The sequence below is a fragment of the Patiria miniata genome, unplaced genomic scaffold (genome assembly GCF_015706575.1).
Source record: "Patiria miniata isolate m_02_andy unplaced genomic scaffold, ASM1570657v1 HiC_scaffold_26, whole genome shotgun sequence".
In the NCBI taxonomy this organism is placed as follows: Eukaryota; Metazoa; Echinodermata; class Asteroidea; order Valvatida; family Asterinidae; genus Patiria; species Patiria miniata.
In genome coordinates, this window is record NW_024037065.1 from 9,028,025 (window position 1) to 9,051,860 (window position 23,836).

The 23,836-nt window shown below is 40.3% G+C and overlaps 1 protein-coding gene across 3 annotated transcripts in view; it reads left to right on the forward strand.

Annotated features, from left to right (window-relative positions):
* The window catches only part of LOC119733763, a 53,320-nt gene that overhangs the window by 7,852 nt on the left and 21,632 nt on the right, over positions 1–23,836 (forward strand). For 2 of the 3 annotated variants that reach the window (XM_038207131.1, XM_038207130.1), the window contains 18 exons: positions 897–1,176; positions 2,810–2,953; positions 4,934–5,103; positions 6,758–6,873; positions 7,368–7,568; positions 8,828–9,016; positions 10,434–10,598; positions 11,364–11,600; positions 13,159–13,433; positions 14,384–14,580; positions 15,991–16,041; positions 17,307–17,457; positions 18,505–18,682; positions 19,817–19,877; positions 20,643–20,715; positions 21,059–21,086; positions 21,488–21,543; positions 22,781–22,837. In XM_038207131.1, the coding sequence (XP_038063059.1) occupies positions 897–1,176; positions 2,810–2,953; positions 4,934–5,103; positions 6,758–6,873; positions 7,368–7,568; positions 8,828–9,016; positions 10,434–10,598; positions 11,364–11,600; positions 13,159–13,433; positions 14,384–14,580; positions 15,991–16,041; positions 17,307–17,457; positions 18,505–18,682; positions 19,817–19,877; positions 20,643–20,715; positions 21,059–21,086; positions 21,488–21,543; positions 22,781–22,837 (2,629 nt within the window). The remainder of the gene's footprint in view (positions 1–896; positions 1,177–2,809; positions 2,954–4,933; positions 5,104–6,757; positions 6,874–7,367; positions 7,569–8,827; positions 9,017–10,433; positions 10,599–11,363; positions 11,601–13,158; positions 13,434–14,383; positions 14,581–15,990; positions 16,042–17,306; positions 17,458–18,504; positions 18,683–19,816; positions 19,878–20,642; positions 20,716–21,058; positions 21,087–21,487; positions 21,544–22,780; positions 22,838–23,836) is intronic. The other variant, XM_038207132.1, reaches the window with a different exon arrangement.

Here is a 23,836-nt window from a genome sequence, read left to right on the forward strand (position 1 = left end):
AAAGCTCTCATTCTAAAACTAGTATTTCACGTCTACTCTACTTTTCCTTTTCCATTTAGAACACTCCTCACTAGAATGTTGCATTCTTCTTATTTGACACGTAATGTCAGTGGCATTACACCTTCTCGTTTTCACACCCTACTATTTCACTCCTGTTTATGCTGTGGTTTGTATAATAACTATAACTAATAAAATTAAAAGTGAACCAGACAGACTAAATTTTCCCATTAAGAGAAAATGGCTATTTTTTTCCAAGACTTTTTCCAAAAGCTCAGTGAATTTAAAGTATTAAACCTAACCCTGCCAGACGCAACACAGTGCATCAGGCGTAAAATCTGTGGGACCTTGCTGCATTGAGCCATCAACACCAGTGAACAAATGGCCAGTTTTGAGGCAATGTGAGCTAACCCCATTGAACAATGCCACAGTTGTATCCTGCTGCATTCGGTGACCACAGACTCTGAGGCAGTTTGGCCTTGCGACTTTTGACCCGATGGATCTTGCTGCACTCAGCAGGCTTGTCATTTAGACAAGTGTTGCAGCAAAGATGGATCTTGATACACTGAGCAGGCTTGTCATTTTGGCAAGTTTCCAGGCATGAGAATCTTCCTGTTTAAACAGGAATTTTTTTTTTTTGGCCCAAATTTCCGCGTTTTTATTAATTTTGAGCCTGTTTTGGGGCTTTTTTGCCTGATTTCACATCTTTTTTCCTGTTTTTTGTGCAAGTATCCTGTTTTTTTATTGAAATTCATTCTCATGCCTGAGTTTTGCATGTTGCTGCATTAAGCAAGGTTTCTAGCCAAAATAGCCCAGGGGGTTAGGGTGTATAATACTGGATTTTAAATCTGATTTCTATCTCTGAAACATATCTCCCCTCTCTCAAAATACTCGGACAGAACTCATCAAGAGCAGCAAGAAGAGCGCCAAGAAAGCCAGGTCAGAGGTCATGGACCCCTGGGTTGACCTGGACTCGGAGGAAGACTCGGCCACTGTGTACCTGAGCGACGACAGCGAAGATCTGACCAGGAGCAGGTCCGGTTCCAAGACTTCACACCTTAGGAAGGCCAGGTCCATGCGGCATGGCTCGGCAGGGTCCAGCAGCTCCCACAAGTCGGCCAGCGAGTTACTGGCAGAGGCCCGGGACATTGCGGGACCGGATAGCTTGCCGGTCTTCAAGTACGTGATAAAAATTCAGTCAGTGGGCGACACATCATTGAAGAATTATCCTTGGGGTTCTGAAACCTTGTCTCCAGCCTTGGTTGATCTCTGATCTCTGAAGTCTTGATGTGAGGTCTTTTAACGTCCAGACTAACAAAAGGGGAAGCCCTATGACCTCAAGGTCTGGAGCACCAAACTCAAGATCTCAGGGTACACCTGCAGGTTGTGGGTTCAGATCCAGCCTGGGTTGGGGTGCATGTGTTCTTTGGCAAGACAATTTGAAATTGACCAATTCCAGCATTATTGAAGAAAATATAATATCTGTGACAGAGCCAATTAACCATTAGATCTAATTAATGATTCAGAGAAATGATCCAAAACTCCTAGTCTATAATCTCCTTGCCCATTACCAGATGATGGATGCATGTATAAGATTTTTTAAAAATAAATACATTTTTAGGTTAAGTCACTGAGCTCTTACAGTATAAAAAAGTCTTATTTGTAATGTCTGTCATGCTGGTATTGCCCAAGTAGTTGCTTATTGCTACACAGGAGTAGATTGGGTACCTATTAGGGCATATAATATTCACTGTGTTTTAATTAGCTGTTTGCATTTGAAAATAAATGGCAGCATTGGGCTATATACTCAAAGGAGAGCTGAGATGGTTGTAGGAATGTTTTGTGGGCTCCGTGCGCGAACAAGGGTTCGCACTTTCGGGAGCCTCATGGACGAGACACATGCATGCGTGTATTTGTTTGCGCGCGAAAAGCGTGACTGTGCACAAGGCCATGGGCCAAAGCGTCTTCGCGTGAACGGCAGGCACCGTCAGCAAAGAATGTCTCTCCGGGTGGTCTCCCCCAACTCTCTCTTTCTTACCGTTGAGGGGGTACTCGTACACGGAGCCCATAGGGGGATGAGCAGGGATAATTTTGATGTGGTGGCTTGATTGCTGAAATTGCTGAATTTGTGTAGTTTACAAATATTATTTTAGCATTAGCACTTGTACTAGATTGTATTTCATTGTGTATATTCACTGTAGAGTCAACAAAACCATTCAGGGTGAGTAAAAAAAAAACGCATCCCAAATGGCAGGACCAATTTTTGCATGAAGTTTTGCCTGTAGCACTTTCAAATCTAGGATATGAAAGCCCAGTCATTAAGCTTTCTTTTAGTACAAGAATCATTCAGATCACTCATGTACTTTTCAAGTTACGACATTTTGAACACAAATATCGTTTTAAAGTTCTGTCCACGGATCACAAAAAAGGTAAGTGTTCTTTCAGCAAAACGAAAACAATGCTCATAGGGATGCATGTGAATTGTTTTCGTTTTGCTGAAAGAACACGTACCTTTTCTTGTTTGTGTTCAAAATTCCGTAACTTGAAAAGTACATGAGTGATTTGAATGATTCTTGTACTTAAAAGAAAGCTTGTTGATTGGGCTTTCTTATCTAGATTTTGAAAGTGCTACAGGCAAAACTTTGTTCAAAAAATGGTCCTGCCATTTGGGATGCATTTTATTTTACTCACCCTGTAGAGTGCTTGTGCGGTTTCGGGCGCTACAGTGAGTTATTCGCAGGGCAGTTTCTGGCACTATAGTGACTATAGGGTTAGTCATTTTCTTCTATACCCTTCTTCATTTAAATCACAGGAGGAGACAGCAGGCCAGGTCAGATAAGCCCTTTGAGAGGCGGGTCTCCAAGTTGAAGGTGGTTGAGCCGGAGAAGGAGGACGTGCCCAAGGAGCGATCGGTGGATGACATCATATCCTCCCTCAAAGCTGCCAGGGAAACTGGGTGAGTCTTGAAATCTCTTCATTTTACAACATTTTGAAAAGCGTAACATTTACCATCAGTCTTCAGATTTTTTTGGAATTGCGGTAGGTATTTTTAATTTATTTCCAAAATGTGAAGCAAAATGTTCGCGGCTATTTGTTTGGAGGAAACATGTTTTAAATGAATAGAAATCAACCAAACATTGAGAAAAATGACATTGTCTCCATTTTTCATTGTCTTTAAAACATGCTGAACAGCATATGAATACTTTATATTTTTCTGAAACAACTACAACTAGACGAGTCAAAATAAACATTGTGGATGTCATTGAAGATACTCCGAGTGACCCTTCATACGTCATCTACAACTATTGAAAAAACCTCGATGCACCATTGAGTGTCATGGCCTAGCGATTAAAAGCACCGGACTCATGCTCTGGTTTTTCAGAGGCAACAGTGGCGTGAGTTCAAGCCTGGACCCGGACACTTGTGCCCTTAAGCAAGGCACTTAACCATTATTGCATTGTCCTTCGGATGGGACGTAAAGCCGTAGGTCCTGTGTGTTGTATAAGGCCTAACGCACGTAAAAGAACCTAGTACCGTAATTTTCGGAATATAAGCCGCGGCTTATACGTTGAATTTGCCCATGAAAATGTTTACTGCGGCTTATACACAGGGCGGCTTATACGCCGAGCCTTGAAGAATAAAAATAAGATTCACATGTATGTGTATTTAATGTACTGGTACAAGAAGAGATGTGTTGCTGAAATGAATTATAAATTAAGAAAGTCATTAACAAACCGAAACCACGTCTCACGTAAAGGTACCGAGCGGTAAAAAGTACGGTGATGAAAGTTGTCTTCGACACTTGCAACCAGCCGTACGTGATACTGGTACAGTGCAGCAGCGATATGCAACATGCTTTCCCCCCAGCGGACCACACCATTTGTGGTAATAAAGGGGTGTTCTTTCTTGGGAACAATAATTACCAATATTTCCGCTGTTTAAAAAAAAAGAAAAAAGACGACTAAAATATTTATGGCCTTCGAAACATTTTTTTATTACATAATCAGTTGTTCAACGTCACAATATATTTTGTTTTCTTGAAATGTATTCAAGAAACGATGTAAAACTCAAAAGAGGGACTAAATCACCCCTTACAAAATTAATGGATTCGTCTATTAAAATGTCCGCTTCGTTTTGACTATTTCCGAAGAAAGTTACGATCGAAACTTGAATTTTTATCGCAGCTACTCGTCAGTAATCGCAACAATTTGATAAGTTTTGATAAGTTTTGAGGTAAAAACGGACCTGTTTATTCTTTAGGACAAAACAAATCAGCATCTGTTGCCACAAAGCAAGATTTGTAGCGCTCCAGTCTGACCAGTCAAACAACACACGGTGGGTTTCATACTCTCTCACGTGCTGTGGGAAAATGTTGTCATTCACCGGCGTGCGTGGCGCAGGCTGCCGGGCTATGACGGGGCAGCCGGCAGCAGTTCCCGGTGTTTATTTCTCATCAATTCCCATATTTGTTTGTAAAAGTATCGATTGTAAATGATTTGATATAACTTTTGTGGTCCTTTAATAGCTTCTGTAGTGTAAATGGAACTGGTTCAGAGCTTTTTGACTAGAATTTGGAGGCCTTACAAAATTGAAACCGCAGCGGTCGGTGCGGCTTATACGCCGGTGCGGCTTATACGCCGACTTCAAATCTTAATTTGCAGATTTTTGCGTGCTGCGGCTTATACGCCGCGCGGCTTATATTCCGAAAATTACGGTAACACTTATCGCTAAGAGAAAGGGTTTGCCCCGGTGTGTTTCTGGACTCATAGTTAAACTTTTACTAGTTTACAGGGTTAACATAAAATCCATTTGCATCATAAGCAAATCACGATTTCTGTAGTTAGCAGTCAGCCTCGATATTTGGCTACTTATCGACCGATTGTTTATTGATACAAGACTGGTCATTTGATTGATTGTCATAAATTTTATTTCACAGTGGCGTGAAATCAGAAGCCGACATCAAGATCCAGCAGATCATGCAGCGGGTCCTGTCCCGCACGGCGGCCGTGCTGGGAACGGAGACAGAGGCCCCAGAAGGGATGGAGCAGGAGGAGGGGGAGGAGGAGCTTGGTGGTATAGAGGGGGAGGCCGACCTCAGTGAACTAGGTATTCCATTGTTTCCAATATGTAGACCTTAAAAAATATATGTCTACTGAGAATTTAATTTCGGATAATAAACTACACTTCACTTTATTTTTGAACGATACAAATTTAGAAATATTACAAAATACCCCTGGCTCACTATTATTTAATTAATTAATAAAACAATGTCAGGCCAAGTTTAAAAAAAAGGTAGTTTCTAGTCTGGCCTTTTTGAAAAGTATAGGAGGCAGGTGCTTTTTTTCTTCTTTTTTTTCCCAAGAAGGTGGCAGATGGATTCTTCACTTTTCTGGACTATTTTTGCTGATACAAAATTGGGTCCAAAAGAATCATAACCCTCTCTACATAGCTATAATTTTGTTGGAAACAAATCAAAAGACATATTGATAATATATGTGATGCGAACAAGCTAAATGAGTCGTTTGTCGGGAATTTTTATTTGGAGATTCAGGCCAAAATAGGGCCACTTCATCACATCACTTCATCACATCTCTTGGTGTTCCGACTTCCATAATTTTTGAACTAAAGATGGTATCAGCATGCGGTTTTAACAGCAGTAATGCTGAGATTGTGCTCTTTTTAAATCTGTAATAAAAAAAAATTGACCAGGGTCGACAAACGACTCAATTAGCCTGATCGTATCATGTATGTGCCGGCAAAACATATTGCAAATGTATGAATTAAAAAAAATTAAAAAGGAGGCGGCCAGAAATAAAGGAAGCGGACAGGGACGAGAAACTGATTAATTTTTTTCTTGGCCTAATTTTAAAGCAGTAGACGCTATGGAATTCAACTTAAAAAAATTATGTCATGAATTCGCCTTAAATTTGAATTTGTTTTCTTATATGCATAAACGCATCCCAGCACGTTTGTTTATGGTGTATTAAAATCGAGGATTTTCTTTTGTTCCTCTTCCCTTTTCCTTTGGTTGAACTTTTTCGCAACAGCTCTCATTGGTTTTGTACACGTTTTCTAATCAAGTTCGTCCTCGATTTGGTTCCTGTCCTCGATTCACCGATGATTTTTCATGTGTGTGTCCTCGATTTACACCATAAACAAACGCCACAGTTGCAGATTCTGTGCATACAGGTTTCTGTGCCAGGGTTGTAAGCACAAAATATTGATTGCATTAAACGTTAGAATTGTTTGGTTAGCAGAGCCATGAAATGGAGCCTTGTTGAGATATTATTTCGTTCAGATATGTGACCTGTTCTGTCAAAAGCAGACGCTTCTGGGCAGAGGTTGAAATTGAGATAGGGCCAGCAAATGCTGTGGGGGTGATTTTTTTCCATTTTCTAATTTTTGCATATTTGTAATCCTGAGCATGTCTAAAATATACTATAAAAGTTTGAAACCCTAATTTGATCTCTGATTATAGTATTTTTGATGATTTGTTAAGGTATATCAGTTAAAGAAATGTCTGTTTTGTGACGTTCGTGTCCATTTTCTCTGTTTTCTACTGTTCGACCCAATGAACTTCAAAATAGCATAACTTTGCGCAAGAATGAGCGGTTTCAAAAATTTAACCACGTATTAAAAGGAAACAGAACATATTTTAACAATATGCAAAAATCTCATTTTTGACCTTATGCCCAGAAAAGTCTGATTTTGACAGAACAGGTCACATATTACTGTGTCGATATTTTTATTTTCTCTGAAGATCTCAAAGACAGTGTTCCAGTCATCACAGTGCTGGACAGTAAAAGCCAAGTATCGATTGGAATGTCAGAGCAGGACGCCCTCTCTGTAAAAGTGGACGACGCCAGCAAAATTCAAGTATGTAAACACCAAAAACGACTGTAAAACATTAACCCAGTTACCCTTCAAATTTTTGCTGGAAACTTTTTACGAATCCTCCAAAACTTGTTCCAAACTGAACAGAATCTTGCCTAATTTGCTGAGATTTTATAAATCTGTTTAGCAGGAGAAATGTAATTATTATCCTTTACTGTGTGTGTGCAAGGTACATGTTGAAATAAAATCCTCAGTACTAACTTTGGAAGATGATGTTTATGGCGGGATGGGGTTGTGTTTGTTTGTATAGTTTTATTTTATTTATTCATATTTTTTTGAGTTGGTTAAGTGGATATTTCAAATGTAGCATACGTCATAAAATTTTAACCAATAGTGTAAACTACTAAGCATCTGATCGAGTTATAGCAGTTCAGTGGGTGTTTCCAGCCCTGATCCTCGTAAATCAAACGGGCCCAGAAAGTGCAAATTCCGACCCTCAATAAAAATCATCTCAATCAGTTTTTTATTTCCCATAGGCAAGCACAGAGTCACTCCCCAGAGTTGACTCCGATAAACTGCCAACGTCGGACACCAAGATCTCCCAAGACGGCACCCTGGAGCCAGAGCCAGCCACTGGGGGAGACAAGGAGGCAAGCACCAAGCCGTCTGTGGTGTTCCAAGAGGAACCCACCGAGATTCAGTGGGAAGAGGAGGTTGACCTACAGCAGGCCTGGATGGTAAGACTAACTCCAGATTCACTTTTATGAAAAAAAAAGTCTAATGAGATCACAAATGTTAAAGGGGAATGTCAGCCTATAAGCCTTAATTCTTGTTCGTCACCCAGTGACAGATATCATAGATAGCGAACCCGGGACCAATTGTTTACCAGTTCGGTGCATGCCCCTTTAAGTACTGTTCCCCTGTGTAGGCCCTTCAGGTACCTCTAAATGTCACCTTCAATTGTTGATTAAACCTTTGAAAGTGAATTCACCTGTGAAAGTCTAAGGGAGCATCAGACTATGAGCCTTTTAAAGCCTTGTTGAACAATACTCAGTGGTAGTCGAAAATGATTCGAACCTAAGACCATCCATTTACCAGTCCAATGCATGACTCTGTAGGACTGTTTCCCCCTCCAAAGACCTGCAGGTGCCTCTGGATATCATCTTTGAAGAGATCATAAATGTTGCAGAGGATCTTCAGCCTATAAGCCTCAAACCTCGTTAAACAATACTCAGTGATAACCTAAGAGGAATGGGAACAATCCACTACAAGTCCTTTGCCTGACCCTCTAATAAGTACTGTTTTCCCCTTGTAGGACCTGCAGGTGCCTCTGGATGTCACCTTCAAGGAGATCATGAATGTCGAAAGGGGAACCTGAGTCTGTAAGCCTCAGGACTCAGGTTCCCCTTTCCTCATACATGATCTCCTTGTAGGTGACATCCAGAGGAACCTGCAGTCTTGAGTCTTGATAAAAAAGATTGAATGATAGCATTATAGAAATCAAACCTGAGACCACTCATTCACCAGTCCAGTGTCTAAGATTGAATTACCATTGTTAACCTCTTCTAGGACCTTCAGGTGCCTCTAGATGTTACCTAGATGCCACCTACGAGGATATCATGAATGTCAAAGGAGAACCCCAGCCCACAAGCCTTGTTAGATAATTTAGATGGTTTGATTCCTATCATGTTATCATTGAATCTTGTTTAACAAGACTCAAGACTGCAGGTTCCTCTGGATGTCACCTACAAGGAGTTCATGAATGTTGAAAGGGGAACCCGAGTCTATGAGCCTCAGGACTCGGGTTCTCCTTTCCTCATACATGATCTCCTTGTAGGTGACATCCAGAGGAACCTGCAGTCTTGAGTCTTGTTAAACAAGATTCAATGATAGCATTATAGGAATGGAGAACCCCAGCCTACAAGCCTAATTAAAAGCCTTGTTAGATAATACAAGACCAGTGCCTTACCCTTGAAGTACTGTTTTCCCCTCCTAGGACTTGCAGGTGCCTCTAGATGTCACCTACGAGGAGATCATGAACGTGGAAGGTGAACCTCAACCGTTGAATCCCAGGAGAGATGCCAGGGAAGCCATCAGGGAACCTATGTCCAAGCCTACCGTCCAGAGCTCCTCGGTGTCTTTCCTGTCCAGCTGGGCACCTCAGGAGAAAGCCCCCAGGGAGGAAGTGAGAGTCTTCAGTTTATGATCTAGAGTCTGTCCCGGGACTCTGGCATTGAGTTGTCCCCTCAATAAAGGATGCAACTTAAACACACTCTCTCGTTTTTGAATGATGTAGACTGTGCATAATCAATTTTTGAGTCTGTATCTTTATTTGAGATGAACGCATCTATTCATTAGTGCATAAAGAAATGATCTTCTGCTGTCTGTTGAAAACATTCACATTTTGCAATAACTTATTTACGGTGTAGTTATTAATGGACTTTTTTGGGGGGAATTTTTATCATTAAGATGCCCGCAGCGGTTAATAAACAGTTCTGAAACAAATTTTTCTATATGTCTTTGAAAGAAAGATGTGTAGAGTGATGATTTTGTTTTGATGATCAGACTTCCAATTGTGTTTATTTTCTGCAATGTCAGATTGTTATTTACTCATAGATCATTATGCGCTACCTTTTAAAAGTTTTATTGTTCGGTTTGCACTTCAGTGGTAAAGCTTTATCCATGCTGTCCCATAAAGACAAATCACAAGCAGAATTTCACCACCTCCTGCTTCTAATGTTGATGTCTTAACTTCAGTATGTCCCCCCCAAAAAAAAAAAATCTGTCTGACTATTTTTGAAATAACTACAAAACCACCAGGTCAGTTTTGAAAATGTTGGTTGTGCAGATACTCCTAAGCCTTGGCCTCAACCCCTATGAGTTTCATTTGATTTCAGTCACGCATCACTACACAATTGTCAATTCATCACAACATTTTTGGAAACTGCGATCAAGTTCCTTGCCTTATTCTATTTCAGTACTGTGTTAAGTAAGCTGTGTAAAATTGTTCATGTTGTGAAAAAGGCTGCAGTTGGGTTTGGAATCATTTGCCTGGCTATCAGTCATCATGGCAAGACCTCAGTTTAATGCTCAAGGGCAAATGATTCCAATCCCAAACCACATCAGCCTTTTTTTAATAGCATGCAGGATTTTACACAGCTTGCATAACACAGCATAGAAAGTGATTAAGGCATGGAACTTGGTCACAGTGTCCAAAAAAGTTGTTGTGATCAAGTGACAATTGTGCAATGATGCGTGACTGAAATTAAATGAAACTCATAGGGGTTGAGGCCAAGGCTTTGAAGTATCTGCACAACCAACAATTTTCAAAATTGACCTCATGGTTTTGTAGTTATTTCAAAAACAGTCAGACAGACACTTTTTTTGGACATACTGCAGAATATCTCAAGAGATTATGCTTTCGACTCCCCTAAACAAAGTTTTGTGATGTTTTTCTTTCTCTCTAAAACTACACTGAGCATACAATGCTCACAGGTGAAAATTTGTCTCACCCTACGCCACAGATTCCATCAAAAGCCCAACGAGAATGGCCAACTTCCAGAATAGACTATAACTTTGGATTTTTTTCCTAACATCGGCAGAGAGTTCCAGAAGCCAAACCAGAAGGCTATCGTAACAGCATCCATCACTTCTGCACCATCCCGGCCCAGCTGCCCATCCCTGGTAGTCTGCAGCTAGCCACGCGTATGTATCACACACCAAGCAAGTATGCCGGTACCGCAAAGCTGCCGCCTACCTCCGTCAAGGTGAGTCAGGGAACCAACTTTAAACGTTGAGTACATCATTTGTGAATTTTTACGTTTGAAGCAACAAAAGTGCTCAAAATCTAAAGAAGGGAGCTTAAAGACTGACCAGATGAATTTTAGCTCGGTGAATGCTGAATATTCCGAGAAAACAATATTCTAGGATGTTGATTTCAATTCAGAAGTTGCCAAGCCATGTTTTGAATTGATTGCAGCTACGCGATGTCACGCACTGAACCGATGAATTAAGCAACTTCGTGCTCGTGTGCGTCGTGTCAACGCTTGACTCACATAAATAATTGAAGTAATTTTGTGCATTTTTGTTTCAAAGTATTACTTAAATTTGAAGTTATTTGCATATTTATGCGTATTTATTTGCATATTTACAACCTTTTACCGGGAATCCCCCTGCCTCAAAAGTGCTCTTAAGTGGCATGTTTAATCATAACGTCCGTTAAAGACAAAAGTTTAAAGACAGAACTTGGCTTTGCATACCGACTTCAGTGGGACGTTAGCGCACTTGGAACGTATTTTGTTACATTAGTATTACACGCTAACGTCCTTTTGCCGGGGACAAATAATGAAAAAACCCTCGAGACAAAATGTATATCAATTTATGTCAAAGATATTTCCATGCTCTATCGATTACCCGAAAAAGCTGAATTTGACCTTTTGACCCATTTTTTCCACGCATCCGACGACTTGTGATGCGACTTATGATTGAACTTGCGATTGGACTTGTGATGTTTCTAACAAACATTTTAACAGGAGCCAAGTGTCTCAGAGAACTCCTATACCCAGACGCTGCGGTCTACAACCTCTCGTCCCAGTCACAGCCACAGCCTTAGTAGCAAGGTAGCCTCAGAGCGGACGGCACAGTACGCCATGGACCAGCAGCAGCGGCTCATGTCGGCGGCTGCCCAGCGAATCCTGAAAGAGGCTGAGGAGAAAACGGGGTCTGACACCCAGACTCTGGAGGCGTGGGAGAAGAGGGCGCAACAAGTGGTGAGTGGGACCGCACTATTCGGACATTTGCGAAACCTTGGTTTTGTTTCCAGTCTGGGCCTCATCTCCAGATCTAGAATGATCAAAGACCGAAATCAACAGTGAATGGACAAGGCACCTTAGTTTATTTAAATTTTAGAAGATTTCAGGCACTTCAAATTTTAACAACTCAAAATATTTAGAAATATAAGTGACAGTTTGCTTTGATTTTTCATGCACTTTCGCAACTCAGGCCATTGGCGACACAGGGATTTTAATTGTAATCACAAAGGAGAAACGATACTGTCTTCTTCCCACGAGTTTTCAACAACAAAAAATATGAAACTATGTCACCATTTAAAAAAACTGAATGTTAGTCCTGGGCGAGTAGTGGATTTTTCTACTTGAGTACTTACAAAGAAATGACTTGCGAGTAGTCGAGTACTCGTGAGTAGTTAACCGAATTCCCATAAAAGCAGAAAAGTGACATATGTGTGATGCGATCAAGCTAAATGAGTCATTTGTCAGGAATTTTTATTTAGAGATACAGGCCAAAATAGGGCCACTTCATCACATCACTTCATCACATCTCTTGGTGTTCCAACTTCCATAATTTTGGAACTAAAGATGGTACCAGCATGCGGTTTTCACAGCAGTAATGCTTAGATTGTGCTCTTTTCAAATCTGTAATAAAAAATGTTTGACCAGGGTCGACAATCGACTCATTTAGCTTGATCGCATCACATATGTTAGTATGACGAGAAGTAACTACAAGCAAATAGCGTGCAAGTCAAACCACATTATTCAGCAATGAGGTATCCTTATTGTGCAACGTTTTGAGTCATTTACTTGAAATATATTTTCTTTTGACGAATGGAATCCTAGGGAGAGAGAGGTGGAGGGAGTGATTCCCTGTTTGCAGGGGACACATTAAGCCGTGAACCCTAAATTACTACTCGCGAGTACCTGCTTCTACTCGCGCCAGGACAAGTACTCGATTAGATAAAAATCAAAAGTAGACCAACGAGTAGCATAAACTACTCGTGAGCACTCAAGTAATCGAGTTACTCGCCCAGTGGTACTGAACATTCATAATCTGTAAATATAGCTATGATGACAGTTGTTTTTAGAAAATATGTGCCTGCCACTACAGATCTGAGTAAGACATATGTAATTTTTTTCACAGATATTAACTTACATTTCTTTTAGGCCAAAAAAAAAAGTGGTGCGGCGACGCGGCTTTTAAAAAAAAAATTTTTTACTTTTTTTCCCTCAAATATCGGCTGATGACTGCAAATGGTGCCAGACTAAATTTAGTGCAAAATATATGGGAGTCCAGAGAGGCCACATAAAGCTTATACTCGATCGTAACCCCATCTAAAAACACATTAAAATTGTGTAGCAGCAGGATTCCAGTCAAACCAGTGAGTTTGGCGGTTTTGAGACATCATCTTACATTTGAAAAAAAACTTTTTCATTTTGCCGATGCGCATGGCTATGCGCGCATACCAGAAACTGGAGACTTTTTTTTGGCATTAGATCTAGTAGTTTTTTCATGTCCTCTTTGTTTTATTCACAGTTTGACGACGAGGAGCTGGAGATTGCTGGCCAGCGCATGCCCCTCAGGCAGGACCAGTCCCGCCTCTACTGGACCCCGGCCCCGCCCAAGATGGACCTGCCCTCCGCCTACATCCGCAGCGTCCTGTACCCAGAATTCCAAGGGGCCGCGCTGGACGAGGACGGCGAGAGGCCAATCTCTGAAGGGGTTGGATTGGAGGAAGGAGGGGATAGCGACGTCGGCCTGGCTGGAGCCTTGGAGGAAGGAGACGATGAGGAGAAAAGCGATTCCCACAGGTTTGGAAAAATTAAAACTGCTTAGAGATTTGTGCTAAGTCTTATCCCAAAGCTGCTTAATTTAATAAGTTTGGGCAAACAAATTTGCTAATCACAGAAAATATTTGCTAAGTTTACCAGCTAATTTGCCATGTGATGTCTCTATTGGTTACAACGATTTCTCGGCTGATTGTTGCGTATTACAATGCTTAGCAAAATACTTAAAATACTTAGCACATTACAATAATAAGCTGAGCACTATTCACAAATTGTATATGTGAGGCATTCAGGCAATATAAGATGGAACTGGGCACAAGCTGTAGTTGGGGAGAAATGCAAACAAAAATGAACAGGGTTGATTTTTTCTTCGATTTTCAGATTTATTGATATTTGTAATCTTTGATATATTATATGTCTACTTCACATATTGTAAAGAAATAGTATAAACGTCGTGGAATAAAAGTGTTTTTTAGGGGAAAAAACTATTGGCATCCTTCATTTTCATGACAACAATACAAGAAACTTTTTTTATAAAGGCCTTTTTCTCAGTATTTTAACTTTTTGACATGTCGATTAATGTGACATTTAAACAGCCATAAATTGTCAATGGAATACCCGCATTGGTCAAAAGTTGTATGCAAAGTGCACGTTAAAATTTGCGTGCGGCGATCGATATTATAGGCCGCTAGAGAATTTTGCAGTATTTCATAACTGCCAAGGGCTTTAACCTGCTAAAAGGATAGGAACAATGAACCGTTGTCAACCAAAAAAAGTTGCCGTCGACCAAAAAAGCAGCATCTGATAATAAAGCTCCTCAACTTTTATGATTAAAGTTGGGATGAGCAAAGTATGCTGACCAAAAAGCTCACATTAGCGATTATAGTTTTACTATAGCCCTCAAAAGCAGTCCCTATTTGTATACTATAACATCCCTCATGAACAGTTTCCTTGATTACATAATCATTCCACAGGCTCTTACAGCATCAGCACAGGTCCTGCGAAGACCTGACCAAACTGGGCTGGCTCAAAAGAGAAGCGGCCACTGCAGTCAAGGTGCCTGGCCAAACTCCATCAAAAGAGGGCGACAGAGACGCGTCGCCGAGCGAAGAGGAACGGCAACAGGAAGGTGCAACGACTGCACCGGTGACCCCAGCTAGGTCAAGCTCAGGTATGGAATCATTTAATCTTCCCTTCTTCTCACTTAAATTAATTTTGTCCCACATGTCTAATTTTGCGTGAACATGTGCTGTCGTTTGCTGTGCCTTTTGACAAAAATCGTTTCTTTCTGTGTGAATGACAAATATTAAAGTCTGACCATTTTCACAACTCATTTGAGTGTTTTTTGCATGAATTTGCATGGAGTGAAATTCTAATATATATTTTTCTTGATGTCAATTGTATCTTTTTGATGTCAATTGTATCTTTTAATATCCACGACTTATTTTCCAAAAAATGAACTTACATCCTATCTGCATGTGGAATGTCTCCCAATTTCAATATGAATGAAGCAAATGTGTTGATTACTTGTGCTTCTAGCTTTGAGTTCGTCAAATATGGATTTTTGAAAGGAATAACATGATTGAGAATAAAAAGTAGTTTATTTCCAATGAAAAGCACAATATACATTTTAAGTGGAAATTATTCATATTAGGCATGTAATATGGACTGCAGATTCCTCTCATTTGCAAGTCATATGGAATCATTTTGTAATCCACCATCACCCTCCACACCCTTACCTGTCTACCCAGGTACACCCAGTGGAACCCAGCTCATAACACCCAGAATTACCCAGTGCTACCTCTTTATTATCATTAGGAGGTTCTTAAGGCACCCCTTGCACCCATTGATACCCATTGATACCCAGAGTGCTGGAATACTTACCATGAAGAGAACCCATGTGGCACCCAGTGGTACCCATCTGTCACCCATTGGTATATGCAGAGTTCTATCATGCGTATCAGACAGAGTACCCGTTTTGTACCTAATTGCACCCAGAGTTCTGTAATACTCATCATGAGGGGCATCCATATGGTACCCAGTGGTACCAAGTATTCCCATTAGTACATCAAGAGGCGAGCCCAAGCATTATACACAGTAGACAAGGACCCTCCAACTGTAACCAGAGTTCTGTCTTGCTTATCAGACAGAATACATATTTGGTACCTAGTGCACCCAGAGTTCTGTAATTCTCATCCTGAGGGACACCCATATGGTACCCAGTGGTACCTAGTATTCTCATGAGCACATCAAGAAGTGAGCCCAAGCATTACCCATGGGGTACCCAGTAGACAAGGACCCTCCAACTGTAAGCAGAGTTCTATCATGCGTATCAAAACAGAATACCCTTTTTGTACCTAGTTGCACCCAGAGCTCTGTCATACTCATAATGAGGGGCACCCATATGGTACCCAGTGGTACCTAGTATTCCCATGAGCACATCAAGAGGTGAGCCCAAGCATTACCCAATGGGGTACCCGGTAGACAAGGACCCTCCAACGGAAATCACACCCTGCACATTTGCACCGTTTGTCTATTTTGTTTTACTTCTCTTGTGTGCCTCTCACCATTAACCATCAAGGTGTACCTAGCCAGGCAACCGATGACACCATCAGCAATGTGCTCATCCATGGTAAGTAGAAACTGCACACTGACGCTTAGCTGGTAAGTAAGCACGTTGCAACTTATAACAGGGACGATCTGTTTAATGTGGGGAAATTGTTTTCAATTACATCTCATGACATGCAACAGCTAAATGTATCTTTGCATGAAAATCGCGTTTGTGTGATTGACGTGGAACATCAGTGTTGTGCTTTTATCACCATGATTGAGTTATGTGATATGAGATGGTTACGTCCATATTTTTACAAATGAATGAAGTAATCCATATTTTAGTGTCGTGCATCCATGAACAATTTCATTTCAGATTTGTTTAGAAAGAGGTTTGGCTATTGGGTAAACAAATTTTGAAAATCATCAAAGAAAGCACAGTCTACATTTGTTGCGAAAATCTTGAGGTTGTCTCTATTACTAATCTCTCTTTCTTGTTTGTGCTATACCTTAAATCTTCTGTATCACATGAAAATAGTGTTCTTACAAATAATTTAATTTTGATACTCTTGCAACTAGCAACCAATAAAAACAGACTATTTTCGTATCAAATGATATCGTTGAGTCTGCAATAATTATAACCTTTTTGTAATAAATGTGTCTCAACGGATATTCAAAGACATTTTAAGTTTTGCCTCTAGTTTTGTTGAGCAGAGTTGTAGTCAGCTCAGTCTCAGTCAAAGCACAAGTCAAATTACAAACAAATCACAAGTCAATTCACAAGTCAAATAAAAATTCAATTCACAAGTCAATTCACAAGTCAATTCACAAGTCAATTCACAAGTCAAATCACGAGTGAAATCACAAGTCAATTCACATGTCAATTCACAAGTCAATTCACAAGTGAAATCACAAGTGAAATCACAAGTTAATTCACAAGTCAAATCACAGACAAATCAAAAGTCATTTCACAAACAAATTACAAGTCAAATCACAAGTTAAATCACGTGTCAAATCACAAGTCAGTTCACAAGTTAATTCACAAGTCAAATCACAAACAAATCAAAAGTCAATTCACAAACAAATTTCACGTCAAATCACGTGTCAAATCACAAGTCAATTCACAAGTCCATTTACAAGCAAATCACAAGTCAAATCACAAGTCAAATTTCAAGATCACAATCGAAAGAAGATGAACAATGACAAAGCAATACCAGCGTAACATTTCCTCTAATTTTCATATCACTTGACTGGAGACTGACTGACTTGGGAGGCGCGACTTCAAACTGTGATATTGTAGTTGTTGTCCAACCTTGATACGTTGCTGTGTTTGTTTTGATATGACAGTGAAGTCTTACACCAGTGTGAGTGAATTGCGCCGCAAGTTCTCCCAGGTCACGACCTCAACCACAAAGGAAGAGAAGGAATCCGAGGAACAAGGGATAATCATTGAGATACCTGAAACTACCAATGCCATTGACACGCTGCAGCCAATCAGGTAGGCCAATGGGACCCTTCCTACCTGTCAGCCAAACTGAGCATTAACCAATTGGAACTTGAGTTTTTAGTCAGGTGACCATGGTAGCTGGGTCAAACTGGGTCACAAGCCAGAAGTGGGTGGGGCTTATGGCCAGATCTGGAGTGGTGTGATCCATTTGATTGAACTAGAAGTGAGAAAAATCATTCAAAAATTATTGTAGTAACTGTAGTTTGACTACATTTCATCAAATGCATGCTTGGCTGCTAATATAAGATGTGTCTCTTGTCTTCGAAGATAGACAAATCGAGTTTCACCCCGAAAGATAGATTTGCTTTTCCAATTACTATTTTCCTAGCAATATAAAAGTTAATCACTTTTTAATGAGACATCGAACAAAAAATCCACCGATGTTTAGTTATTGAATTATTTCTTTACAAAATTTGAATTAGTTGCGGCCAGACAATAATTGGGCTCTCGCAGGGCGGATTCATTTGTTGGAAAAATGAAAGCCCTTTTTCAGAGGGTTGCAGACGCCCAAAATCGGTTTTTAAAAAAATGAGTTTTCCCCTTAAAACAAAACATGCATATTGAAAATTTTTAGTTGGAAAAAAAATTTAAGACAAGGTGCATTAATCTTTTCACAGGTTTGCAGATGCCAAAAGCGGGTAAAAAGAAGGGTTTTTGGTTACAAAAAAAACATACAAATTTGAAAATGTGTTTGCAGCAGAATTTTTTTTTATGAAGCACAGGGCACATATCTTTAAAGTCTCAATGGGACTAAATTTATGGCTGAAGCCTAAAGCTCCAGCTGAGACAAAGCCCATGTTTCATAAACACCCTTAATATCAATTACCTTTCTTGCTGTTTCCCTTAGACATTCAGTTAATTGTAATTTGACTAAATTTCATCAAATGCTTGCTTGGGTGCTAATATTAGATTTGCTGGAGTCTATAAAAGTCTCAGTTGGACTTCATGAGGCTGGAGTCTAAAGCCACAGCTGAGATGGAGCCCATGTATCATAAACGCCCTTAATATCAATTTTCTGTGTTTGGTGTTTCCTGATAGACGCACCCAGTCGGCCCCGGCGCTGTCGGCCGAGTACGACACCCTGATCCTGGACGATGACTTTGACACCTGCATGCAGGAGGTGCAGAAGCAGCAGCAGCAGATACAGGACGTCAAGGCCGCGATGCAGCGCCAAGGCTCCGAGGAAGATGAGAGCGAAGACATTATAGGCGAGGTGGTGAGTCAGTGACATAGTTAAGACCTTTTCCGAGACCGTTCAAGACCTCTTAATTTGATCAGTCATTTATAATTATAATGTGGTGATTATATAGCGTTTTATACCAAAGGTCTAAGCGCTTCACAATTAGTACCCCTGTTCATCAGGCCATGAGACCAGTTTTTGCAGCAGCTCGAGATCAGCACATTCTGGTCTCTCTACCTTCACATACTGCTGGGTGGAGAGAGGCAATTGTAGTAAAGTGTCTCGCCCAAGAACACAAGCAATGTGTTCCCTGTCAGGGTTCAAACAACAACTAATAATAATGTATACATTGATATTGTACAAATTCATGTCAATATGATCAAATGCGCATCACAATTATTATCCCTGTTAATCAGGTCATGAGATCAGATTTGCAGCAGTTCGAGATCAGCGCGTTCTGGTCTCTACCTTCACAGGTTCTCATTTATAGTCCTGGGTGGCGTGAGTCCATTGTAGTAAAGTGTCTTGCCTAAGAAAACAAACACCATGTTCCCCCTCAGGGTTCGAACTCACGTACCACAGCGTGTGAGTCGAACACCATAACCATTGGACCACAGCGCTCCACAACCCTTGCGTTTCTCTGAATTTCTTTACCTGGGTATAATAAACCTAACCCTTAAATCCCTGTACTGCCCCAAACTGCCCTGCCTTGTATTCCCTGAAACCGCCCGAGCGGTCTATGGATTAATCAGTGAATAATTAAATTGTAATACAATATGTAGTACAGGTGTTATGGGTTAATTTTGAGTATTTATTATTGGTGTTAGAAAATGAAGTCTACTTACTGATTCAAGAGCCATGTTTGAAAACAAGGTTTGGAAATTGCCTAATGACTCAATTCCTTATTGGCTGGGTAGCCCTACCCAGTTTACTGCCGGTAAGGTACTCAGAGGGTGCAGGTTCGAATCCTGCTTAGTCAGTTTTTTGTATCATACCACAGAGAAAAGAGCACTGCCACATTCTTTCAGAACAAATAATTTTAACAGGAAACTATTTTTGAATATTTGTGTCATACCAAACTAGTGATGGTTTTTAAATCGGACTTTTTATTTGTTTTTGTTCTTTTGGTAAAAAAACAAATTTTTATTTTTTTTTCATTTCTTGTTGCAGCTGGTTACTATGGCAAGAATGACACCTCAGTCTCCCTCCCCCAATGCCAGCGCCCAGAAACGTAAGTACATGTATTTACCACCAGAATTACCAAGAGATCATTTTTCAACACCCTTTTTTCAGGAGAACCGAGCGTCGTTGACATTTGACGTTTTGGACGGTAAGTTTCTTGTGAGTTGGTCAAGGTGTTCTGAGTCAAACGTTTGTGTCAAACAATCTGAGAGCACTTTACAATTATTGCCTCCACAAGACCACGCGGCAGCTGCTATCAATGCACATTCGGTCCTTTACCCTCACAGGTACCCATTTTGGGTGGAGAGAGGCAATTGTAGTTAAGTGTCTTGCCCAAGGTCACAAACACCATGTTCCTGGCAGGGTTTGAACCCACGTACCATCGTACATGAGTCAAACACCGCAACCACTGGACCATGGCATGAAATGGTGTCAATATTAGGTTTTACCCTTCACTGACGAATAAACACTGTATACGGGTGGGACTCAAACCCACGACCTCCTGCTTTCTAGTGTTGACCTCTTACCACTCGACTACTGAGCTTGCGGGATCAATTGGCTGGTTCGAATCTGATGTACATGTAGCAGCGGGTACCACAATTAAAATGTTCATAAGATGGAATTTTGCATTGGGGTGCTGTAAATCAATATTAGGTTTTGGCATTCATGAAATGGTCTGAGAACTATTTCCAAGGTGAAACAGAACGGGTCATTATTTTAAAAAAGTTATTGTTTACACCAGCAAAATTTGCTATTATCTGTGCATGCCTTTCCTTATTTGCCTGTTTTGTTATTTTGTTGTTATTTTCTACAGCTTCGTCCCCGACACTGGCAGAGAAAGCTCGGTCGGCTGGTATGAAGTATGTCATGTATCCAAAGAATAGAGGGTAAGGTTTTTGTTCAATTGGATATCAAGAAGACAATGTCACCCAAAGTTTATGGAGGGTAGAGTTGTTAACAAATTTTGCAAGGTCCAGTGCCTTTTGTCATCAGGATTTTGCCTTATGAATTTTACATTTTTGGCACTGCGTGATCATTTTTTTTTTTTTTGAGAAACCTTGTCAAGAAAAGGATTTAGATTAAAATCACATTCCTGCAAATTTTACATTTTTAAATGTATTTCACAACTGATGTGTGATTTAAATGGGTTTTGGCCAACAGACGCAAATTTCTTAGTAGGTTGTTACATTCCTCATTAAGAATGCTGTGTTTTCTGTGTCTTTTTTTCAGGAAAAAGAAAAGGCGACCACTTGATCCAGTAAGTCGTTTTTCATTATCTTTCTAAATTTGATTAATGAAGTGTGCACAAAATGTATAAATGAATATGCAAATCATTGTCAGTTCCTTTATCCGACGTGTGTCGGAACTGACCAATAGCAGAGTACATAACAGAGTGCACTGGAGCTCTGGGTGTAGTTGGTAGCATTCCATTGGTTGTTTAAAAAAGGTTTTTGAAAGTACACTTATTAATCGGTTGTTATTTTTCATTCCTTGAAATTACAAGATTTTTCTTTACAAGTATGTTTATTGATTTTCTTTTCTTTTCAAAACTGAGCTCAAAATCTTACAGTTTTGGATTGAGATATTACCTACTCTTCCGTCTTGTTTTACTTTTGTTCACATCTTCATTACCATTTCAATTTTTTTTATTACAACCAGCGTCGACTGGATGCAATTGAGGCTTTTCTGATGCAGCGGCCCAGGAGAATTCACAGGTATTTTACAGGCCAGGGGCCAATTTTCTTCATATTTTAATTTTTATGCCCCGCGGCGAAGCCGAAGGGGCATACTGTTTCCGCCTTGTCCTTCCGTGGGTGGGTGGGTGGGTGGGTGGGTGGGTGGGTGGGTGGGTGGGTGGGTGGGTGGGTGGGTGTGTGTGTGGGTGGGTGGGTGGGTGTGTCCGGATAAATCTTGTCAGCGCAATAACTTGAGAAATACTTAACATATGAACTTCAAATTTGGTTTGTGGATTGTTCTTGGTAATCCTAAGAAGCCTATTGCATTTCGGGCCAAAAGGTCGAGGGTCAAGTTCACAGTGGCTAAAACAATAGAAATCTTGTCAGCGCGATAACTTGAGAAATACTTTACATGTGAACTTCAAATTTGGTTTGTGGATTGTTCTTGGCAATCCTAAGAAGCCTATTGCATTTGGGGCCAAAAGGTCAAGGGTCAAGTTCACAGTGGCTAAAACAATAGAAATCTTGTCAGCGCGATAACTTGAGAAATACTTTACATGTGAACTTCAAATTTGGTTTGTGGATTGTTCTTGGCAATCCTAAGAAGCCTATTGCATTTGGGGTCAAGGGTCAAGTTCACAGTGGCTAAAACAATAGAAATCTTGTCAGCGCGATAACTTGAGAAATACTTAACATGTGAACTTCAAATTTGGTTTGTGGATTGTTCTTGGCAATCCTAAGAAGCCTATTGCATTTGGGGCCAAAAGGTCAAGGGTCAAGTTCACAGTGGCTAAAACAATAGAAATCTTGTCAGCGCGATAACTTGAGAAATACTTAACATGTGAACTTCAAATTTGGTTTGTGGATTGTTCTTGGTAATCCTAAGAAGCCTATTGCATTTGGGGCCAAAAGGTCAAGGGTCAAGTTCACAGTGGCTAAAACAATAGGAATCTTGTATTTATTTTGAGATCATAGGGATTAGGGATTAATTCATATAAAACCTACAGAAGACACTAATGCTGTCAATGAACGTTCCATGTGACCAAGGTACATGTAAGTTGATGTTAGAGTGGTGTTATGTCATGGAAACAGTCACGGTTGCGGGGCATTTGTGTTTGTAAACACACCTGACTTGTTTTTTATTGAAATTGTTACTAAGGCAAGTGTGACAGCCTTTTAGTGTGTTTCACTTAAACTATGTGCCCAAATTGAAATTTAATCTGGACTTTGAACAATTTGGATAATCATTTTAATATTGACACCATCCTTCTTTCAGGTCGGAGAGTCTTCCAAAAATCCAGATGCCTGTTGCTTGGGGCTTGCGGGTGCCGCCGTAAGTTTCTAGTTGTTTTGGTCTTGTTTGCTTTAGATCATTTTTAAAATGTCTACCACTAGAAACCTGAATCTTACTGCAACCTATAGACCTTTATGATGCTGCCACCATTTCAGTCATGTTCCCTTTATCCAATAACAGTACTGAATGATAATGTTTTCTGTGCAAAAAAGGAACCAGACTATTTTTTCCTTCCAGCCTTGCTTTGGCAACGTTGATTTGAATTGGAAAAAAAAATCAAGATGGCCGCAACATGATAATGGTCTATAGCACAAGAGTTTGTTAAAGGGAAAATACAACATTTGCAAACATCAAAAAATTAAACTACCAAATCATTTTGAAATACCTTGCTGGACTGTTAGTGAATGACAGTGTAAAGCATCCTGTAAAATCATGGCACCTGGTATACTGTCATTTTTAAGAAAAGTGGTATTTTTGTATCAATTTCCAACGCTGGTCGGCCGACCAGCGTTGGAAAAAACTGGCTTTTTTCAAATACTGGCCTCAATTGACCATCGCACTTGTTTGCAATCGATTACACACCTATGAACGGGTACAAGTCAGCTAGACTGGTTCCCTGACCTTACAATTCCCCAATGTATGTAAACTGCTCTGTTTCTTCTTATATGGAGTCAGGGAACCAGACTACAGGAAAATGATTGTTTTCTTGGTTTTTATAGCATTTTCGAACCCAAAACCTCAAAAAAGTCAGTGTAACTATATTTGCTATATATTTCCAACCACCCAATTCCATCCATTTCTGAAAATTACAGCAAAAGCAAATGATGTATATTCCCTTTAACCCTAAAGGGGCCGGGTTATTTTGACCATCTCTCAGCCGGGGGGGGGGGGGGGGGGGGCGGATTCGGCCCCCCCCTAAGATCTCGGCCATCGAGTGACGAAAAATTTTGAAACTCGATACATGCATAGAGCAACTCTTCCTTGACATACCCAAGAAATTTCATGACTATAGGTCAAAGGGTTTTGGAGTTATGGCTA